General features: G+C 37.2%; 1 protein-coding gene across 1 annotated transcript in view; it reads right to left on the bottom strand.

Moving 5' to 3' along the window:
- The window catches only part of HMCN1 (hemicentin 1), a 442,964-nt gene that overhangs the window by 20,163 nt on the left and 413,951 nt on the right, over positions 1–8,850 (bottom strand). Inside the window, exons 94-97 of the mRNA XM_004688154.2 lie at positions 7,844–7,965; positions 7,010–7,247; positions 1,444–1,506; positions 94–213 (exon numbers count right to left, since the gene is read on the bottom strand). Of these exons, the coding sequence (XP_004688211.1) occupies positions 94–213; positions 1,444–1,506; positions 7,010–7,247; positions 7,844–7,965 (543 nt within the window). The remainder of the gene's footprint in view (positions 1–93; positions 214–1,443; positions 1,507–7,009; positions 7,248–7,843; positions 7,966–8,850) is intronic.

Here is an 8,850-nt window from a genome sequence, read left to right as displayed (position 1 = left end):
AAAGAAAAGAACATTGATCTAATGCACGTTTCTTAGGGCAGAGTTGCCTTGAACATTGCTTAAATATGTGTATAGACTTAGCTCTGGGAATACCTTGACAAGTTCTTCCATCAGCAGCTATGGTGAGGCCTTTTGGGCAGGAGCAGTGATAGGTTCCCATGGCGTTGTGGCAGATGTGGGAGCAGGGATTCCCTGCTGTACATTCATCTTCATCTGAAAGAATAAACAGAAAGGTCCAATGAGCATGTAGTCTTCCTACTCTCTAAGAGTAAAGCTGTAAGAAAAGTTGGCTTAGAGATCAAGGAACTGAACCCAATACAAATGTACTAGGAAATGCGCAAAGTGCTACAAAATGGAAACACTAAAAAAATTAATCTAGGGTCCCCAACTTATATTTGATAGTGAATAGATGTTTAGGTTATTTCTAAAACAACAGTGATGACAGTTAAGATATAATGGCTATTTGCTGTGGTCTAAATGTTTAGCTCATTTCTTGCAAAATTTATGAGATGGGTATCCTCATTGTGCATAATAAAAACTAAAACAAAAAATACCGTGAGGAACAAAGAGGCCCAAACTCCCACAGGTTGTGCCTGGCAGAGCTGGGATTTGACCCTGAGCAGCACAGTATACAGACACACCACCTTTGGATCACTTTTCGACACTGAGCTGCCACTGTGAAGAAAGGCTCAGTGTGACAGATATGAGCTCCTCCAGCCACTAATGCAGCCGCCCACCGATCTGTGACTGCTGTGCTGGCCCTGGCATGTGGGAGGCCACAGTCCACACTGCCTCCTACCTCATTGATCAAGTTCAGAGCGTGGTGATTTAGACCTCATTATTGCTGTTTCACAGAGAGGCAACTAGCACCTCCAGGCTCCCCGCAGCCTGTATTGGTCACTTCCCAACAGCTGACTGAAGTCAAATTGAAAGAGCACCAGGGGCTGCCTATCTGCCTTACATTCATATCTAGTGCCTCCCCCCACCCCAAATTTGGAAGCTGAGTGATCTTAAGTACGCAAGCTTAACTTTATATCCCACTCTCCTCTCCTGTAAATGTGCATTCATAGGACAGTTGTGATAATTAAATATGCTAAGTGAAATAAATCAGAGGCTATAGAATGGATGCATTAGGTGGAATACAGGGAAACTAAAGGAAGGTTCAGGAAAAAGACAAAACTTGCAGGCTAATGATAGAGCTTAGGTATCCAACAGGAAAGGGGGAAGGAGAGGGGTCAAAACAAGGGGTGGGGAGGAGCACAAGGGACTGTGGTGGGAGAGCTTCAGGGACTACATCTGAGGGGAAAAATCAAATACTGTGCAAAAATGAATGATACAAGAAAATAAAAAATAAATATCAAAACTGTAAGAGAGGTGCATTAAAGGCTATCCATGTTACATTTTTATAAAAACAAAAAATGCATTATTTACATCTACACATACCAGAACAGAAGGGTCCAACTGAGTCTAAGGTGAACCCCGAGGGGCACTGGTTACTTCGATCTCCTACCGGAGAGAAAAGCAAGATTAACTGGCTTGTTAGAACAAGCAACTTGTTCCTTCCTGTACAATCCTCATGGAAGACATGCCAAAGATAGAACATCTAATGTAACAAACATAACAAGTGAAAACACCAGGAATGAGAAACATTCTTAAATGAATCAGAACTAGAGAATCACAGTCCAGAGACTGTTGGCAAGCAGCCATTACAAAATGATTTTCTGTTTGGGTTGTTTACATTAGTGGAAAGAAAAGCAAATCAAATTATTCTGTGCTAATGAGAAGGACCTGACATTGCTGTGCATACCAGTCATAACCACAGGCACAATCCTATTCTTCCAGTCAAGCCTTTCTCTGTTTGTTTTAGAAATAGACATGCTACTTCAGGCCATTAATATGTGTCAGTAAAAACTGAAGTTCTACTGAAGAGACCCTCTCCTTTTGTGGCTTCTTCACCATGTGCAGTGGGGAGCATCTGGGTCAAAGTCCCCCTGAGTAGCCAACAATTTTCCATGTAACTGAAGCAATGGGAAACAGTGTATATTAGAAAAATTTAAGTTAGCTGTTGAAACAAATATTAAGAATAAGGTTAATTAGACAATGACTTTCGTAGAAAGTAAATAACTGTCCTGATTAGTTTTGCAAATATTTTTCAAATACTAGTGATCTGCAAAAAGTTAATTAAACTCATTTTTACCAAAATAACCTCTCTTTCTCTGTCTCATACACACACTCACACACACATACCCCCACAATTGCTAATGTAATCAGTCTTTCTAAATGGAATTTTTCTTTAATTCATATTGGATCTTTTAGAAGTTATCTTAGATTTACATTTAATTTTAAATGTATTATTTATTTATTTATTAGGTGCACTTTATAGAGGGTGGTGCAGGCATCAGAAAATATCTTCGGTTCATTCCACTTTGGAGAGTATATGATGATAGCAATGCTTCCACCCTGTTTAAGGACATGAAAATGTTCACAACTGTTTCATATATTTTGGAGGGGATGGGAAAGCTACTCAAGGGAAACTATTTCCTTGAATAGAATAGAGGAGTGCTATTTCTAGGCATGAAAAATGGAAATAACCTTCTTGTCTACAACCTTAAACAGAAAATAGAGATCCAGGATCTCACTTTCTACACTAAGTGTGAAAATGATACTGAAAATATCCAGGTCTGCCTACATGGGAAGTGCATTGGGAATCTGGATGGGTGGGTTAGAAAATTCTGTAGTGTATTACTAAATGGTTATTGTATGGGAACTGACAGCCACACAGTACGGACTGTGAGCTTTGTGTGCTTATTTCATTTAACTCACAATTCACCTACACCCACCATATTCAATTTTCAGATGAGAAATTGAGACTGAGTCCTATGGAATTGGACTTTCAGTGAGGAAGTTCATGTAGTATATATAGAAACTGACTTATAATGATGCATATTTGAAGCTTAAATACTTCAACAAAATACTTTAGACAGTTAAATTAGACTTTATATAGTCTACATAAGCTAATATACAGTCTATAGATTGTATAGACTAATAATTATCAAACTTGACCGATCATAAAATCTCTTGGAAAACTTATTATAGATCCTTTAGTTCAGCATTCGACTGAGAATTACAAAGGAAGAGATCTGTGGAAATCTGTGTCTTAACCAGTTAAATTTCTTATAATTAATTCTAATAATTTAATTCCTTATAATTAACATGGAGCAGGTAACCCAGGTTTGGAACATGTTAAACTGCTTTTCTATCACTACTATATCATGCACATTCTCCTTTGTCACTGTTTACAATTATATTATTAATTCCTAGTACTGTGTCTGGTCCCCAGTAGGTCCTCACAAGTATTTTTAAATTAATAATTGAGCTATTTTTTAAATACTTGTTTAAGAACTTGTCATACAGCTCTACCATGATGTACATACTTGATACAGACTTACAGGATATTTATTAATAAATTTTTAATTATAAGTAACCTTGGGTGAAATTTCCTGAGCCCAATTTATCACTGGCCAGACTCAGAGTAAGATAAATGAAAAGACATGGGCATTTGAAAAGCTGCTGATACATACTGCCTTCCAGAAGTTTCCAACATATTTATACTCCCTGCTGCCTATGTACAGAGGTGTTTATCTCCTATGCCCCTTCAATACCTGTGACATTTTTCATTTTCGACAGTGATGGATTGGTATGGGATTCCACTGTTTTAATTTGTATTTCTTTGGTTTTTGATGACGGTAACTAGCTTGTTATATTTAGTTTATCATTATTATGTCTTCCTTTGTGAATTTTCTGTCATAGTCTTGATGAATATTTTTTCTACTGGGGTATTTGTATTTTTCTTGTTGATTTTTTTTAAAAGATTTATTTATTTGTGCATACAGAACTGGGGTACAGGCCAGAGGCTCAGGGGTGGTGAGAGGCTTCACCAGAGACAGAGTGGGGAACAGAACAGGCAGATCGACGAAGTACACTGCTGAGGGGAGCAGCCGGGAGACAGGAGAGCTGCACCTTGTGGGTCCCTCCCTGGTGGGGGAGGGAACTGGTGCTTCAGGGGCTGCAGACAGCCTCTCAGTGCTGTGTTTTAACCCACTGCGCCACCAGGGAGGGCCTTTTCTTGTTGATTTTAAGAGTCTTGTATATGTTAAAGTTAATCATAGTTGTCCATAACCTGTGATGCAAATCTTTTTTTCTTGGTGTATACTTCCCCATTATATTTCTTTCATGAATGTAAAATATTTGTAGTTATGTTTCAGAAATAATTAAAAAAAATAAACCCATTTGCTTGTAAAGATGCAAAATTTGTACTTGAAGAGATTTGTCTGTAAGTGACCAATCTTAACCTGTAGTTTCTAAATACCAAGTATACAGATTAGATACATTAGAATCACTTAGATACTGTGTTAAGAATGCAGAATCAAAGACCTTACCCTGAGCAAGTTAAAGCAAAACCTCTCTGCCCAAAAATCTACTTTCCTTAAGATCTCTAGGTGATATTATTGCACTGTGACCATAGTCAAGACCCAAAACAGAACATGGTGGGTGAGCTACTGAGAATGCAAGTCTGCCCCCTTGTGGTCATTCAAATCAAATTACAGGTAGACAATTGTAATTCACAGTAATAATGTCAACAATGGACAATTATGTCAGATGTAAGAGTGTCACAATTTGAATGTTAGTAAGGGGCTTTAAATATCCTGTAGTGTTTATTCTATAGGGGGAACCCAAATTCCCCAACAACACCCTCGTAGACATTATGAAAATCTTCAGTTTAAATAAAGCATATAGCATCTACAGGATTGGGTAGAAAATATACATGACTCTTCAAAAGTGGTTTCAATTAATCTAGTCTCAGATAATGTAAATTCATTTTTAATGAAAGTCTTGTACCAAGTTATATTTTTTAATTGCATGGAGCATAGGGAAAAGTGGAAACATAGGCTAGAGTTGAAAAATAGATACTATTGTGGAAGAAAAAACATAACACTTCATGCTTGTGACTTTTTCCTTGTTTTCAAGTGGCTTGGAGAAACAAATGTAGTACAATGAGGTGGTGGTGGTAACAAGAGGGTGGAGGAGAGAGGGGGCTATGGAACCCACTGCGTATGAGGCTTCACAAATCTTTGATTATCTCAAAAAGTGTGAAGACATACTCCTAGATTACTGTTCTCAAGTTTGACAAAGCTGTTCTGTTAGATAGTGAAGAAGAAACAGTCGTATGCACAACTGATGAAAAGAGTAAAAAGTGAAAATGAATTTCTAGTGTATCTTCTGAGCACCGCAAAACAAAATGACATTGTTTCAAATCTATTTGGATCTATTTGGGGAATACTAGCACACAGCAAAACACAATTCATAAGGCCAACAAAACATTTTAAGTGTTGGAGTTTGGGGCCCATACCTCAAAGTTTAAGTCATTCAAATAGTTAATGACCAAAGGGGGTTAATGTCCAAAATATATAAATAACTTATAAAACTCAACAACAAAAACGACCCAGCAACCGACTAACAATGTATAGAGGATCTGAACAGATACTTCTCCAAAGAAGACATACAGATGGCCCATAGGCACACAAAAAAATGTCATTCATCTCTTGCCATTATGGAAATGCAAATCAAGACCATGAGACAGCTCCTGTAAGAGTAACTATTATTAGAAAGGATTAGAAAAAAATATTGGTGAGGATGTGGAGAAAAGAAAACTGAACATTTGCAAACTGTTGGTGGGAATAAATTGTGCAGCCACTATGGAAAATAGGAGAATCCTCAAAAAAATGGAGAATAGAAATATCATGATTCAGCCATTCAACATCTGGGTATTTATCTGAAGAACATGAAAACAGTATTTTGAAGAAATCCTTATGTTTATTGAAGCATTATTCACAGTAGCCAAACATGGGAATAATCAGTGCTCACTGACAGATGACTGGATGAAGATGTGGTATGTATGGAAAATATACAAACAATATACATTACTAAGCTATAAACTAAGGTGAAATCTTGTCCTACAATGACCTGAGTGGACCTAGAAGGTACTATGCAAAATGAAGTAATCTGATGGAGAAAGACAAATGCAGTATGACTTCATTTATATGTTGTAGGTAATGAAACAAACAAGCAAACAAACAAAAACTCTTGTGTTATAAGAATAAAATGGTGATGAGCAGAGAGGAAGTGAGAATGGGATGGATAAATCAAGTAAAAGGGGTCAACGGTGTGGTGTTGAATAGAAATCAGAATTCTGGTGGTGAGTCTGATGTAGTGTATACAAACGGTGATTCATACACCTGAAGATTATATTGTGTTATAGACCAAAGCTCCTTCAAAGATAGTTACATGCAACTATCTCTCACCATCAAAACCCCACAGAGTATGGAATGTTAATTGTTGTGGTGTCTCTGATGGATGAGAAGGAGCTCTCACACTATGCACACATTAAAGAAAACCATGGCAGAGAGGGACCACGGGTTCCTGGCCTGTAGAATTCCATTTAGAAAATGGAATGCAGTAGAAACATTACCATTTCAAGAAATAAGAAATAACAGTTGGAATCGTGATCACCGCTGTGAAGTATTTAAAAGCTGCTTTTAAAATATGAAAAGTTTTTGGGAAGAGTTTAGATTAAGAAATACCTTTATGTTTCAGAATTTTAAAAACATCCTTGTTATGCATAAGATTTAGAAGAAGAAAAGACACTTTAATACCCAAAGAGAAATTATTCTGATTAACTCCATGTTTTCAAACCTCTGCATATACAGAGCATGACATTGACAACTCTGCTCTGCTCTATGAAGAAGCATATTAGTAACTATAATGAAGCAAAAGTCCAGTTGGGTTGACTTCACCAACCATGATACATAGACCACAGCCCTGAAAGACCTGGCTTTATTGTGTCAGCTCTACACCGTGATTTTATTTCAAATGATGTCAATGAAATTCTTTTCACCCTTTAGGAAGGATAAATGGCAAACAGATCTGAACTTTCCTATAACCAAATTACCTTTGGAGATTGAAGCATGGATTTTAAAACCCAAAGTCTCTTCTAACGGGTTGTAGTCAGATTCCACAGAGGATGCATGAAGTGTTTCTACCAAGAAAGGCATTTTGCCTCGTGACTCATCATAGAAAATGGTGTGGTTCCATGTATAGGGGACACTGATGCCATCAAGGGTGAACAGCCGGGTGGAGTGGGCATACAGCTGCCCAGGGCCTGTTTGGATGTAGTCTTCTGTGTAATCCTAAGGAGACAATACAGATTTGATGATCAGCATGGCTCATCCTTTTTTGGGGGGGTAGGGAGGGCAGGGAAGGGAGAACAAGAAAAAAAGAGCCTAGGGGTTCTATAGGTCTAAATGAAATTGTAGAGGACTGTGGGCAGGAAGTAAAGTCAAAAGCTTTCAATTATAATTACATTAGCTTTACTATTTTGCTGTCATAAATAATAGTTTAATAAGGGACTCAAATGCAAAGAATAAAGAAAACATGTGAAAGGGGGATTATTACTATTTATTAATTTCTGAAATACTTTAGTGAATGATAACCACAAATTTTTATGCAAGAGTTACCATTTTCTTTGGAGAAAAATGGAACAAGTGTCTTAAATAACATAGCCATGACCTCAGTCCTGAAAAGCAGTTAATAAAATTACTAAACGTTATGAAGACTTGTCCTGGAAAACTTTTAAATTAAGACCAACTCAGCATCTGTAACTTTCGTGACTTAGACATTTACCCCCACAGAAAAATAAGGGAAATAACACAAGTCTCTGTGTTCTGTGAATCTTTGACTCATGTTCTTATTATCTTAGTTCCACCACATAGTGAAGGTGAGTTACCTTTATAGCAACTTCAGCAGGTGACTGTAGCTGTAAGACATAACCATTCACAACAATATCCAGCAGCAAAACACCATCAGAATCCAAGCCACGGGCGATATGAGTCATCCGTAAGACTTCCCCTGGGAATTGCAAGTCATTCATTTTAATAAGAAAACACACAAAATTTGTGCTTTAGATGAACATAATACAATATGTACATGCATAATGACATACACCGAAATCTATATAATTTTAGAAATCAAATTCTGTCAATAAAAATGTAAAAAATAAAAAAATGGATTGTGTAAACAGAGCAGATTTACATACAGCAATGCTATTTCAATTCAAACTGAATAATCAAAAATAGGAGAATTGAATTTGAAGCTATTCCCCAAATTAAAGAGTTAGGCTCATTGGATTGTTTGTTCTAAAACTTTTTTTCTGTAGCAAAAACTAGCATATATTATGTGAAGGAGTGCACAATTTAAACTCACAAGTAATAGCAAGGTAGTTCTATAGAAGCGGATTGCCTGGGAAAGGACAGAGCTTCCTGGGGCAGACAGGCAATGATTACAAGTGTGGCCACTAGACTTGTTCTTCCTGCTTCTTCAGGAAGTACTAAAAGGGCATCTTAGTAGCGGTGGGGCATCAAAAGGCTCACTTGTGTGTCTTTCAGGTTGACTGAAGGTATGTACTCCCTTGGTCAATCTTCCTTAAAGACAACTGCTGTTGGAACTTCCTACCTTTGAAGATGCTAGAAATGGAGGTCTACAAAACCTGCATGTACTTAGCAAGGGCCATGAGCAGTTAATACATTAAGACTAAGGATAAAGCAAAAAGTCTTTAGTTTTGGTTGTATTATTGATTTCCATCCTTCTAATAAAGAATTCCTAAGGGCATCCTAATTGAATCTCAACTTCAATGTCAAAAGTCTTGAATCATTAGTAATAACTCCTTTTTTGTTTTTTTGTAAAGATTTATTTATTTGTGCATACAGAACTGGGGTACAGGCCAGAGGCTCAGGG

The sequence above is a fragment of the Condylura cristata genome, unplaced genomic scaffold, assembly GCF_000260355.1.
Source record: "Condylura cristata isolate star-nosed mole 26May11 unplaced genomic scaffold, ConCri1.0 scaffold00024, whole genome shotgun sequence".
NCBI classification, from domain to species: Eukaryota; Metazoa; Chordata; class Mammalia; order Eulipotyphla; family Talpidae; genus Condylura; species Condylura cristata.
The sequence above is the reverse complement of the archived record's forward strand: the minus strand, read 5'-3'. Positions and strand labels throughout refer to the sequence as shown.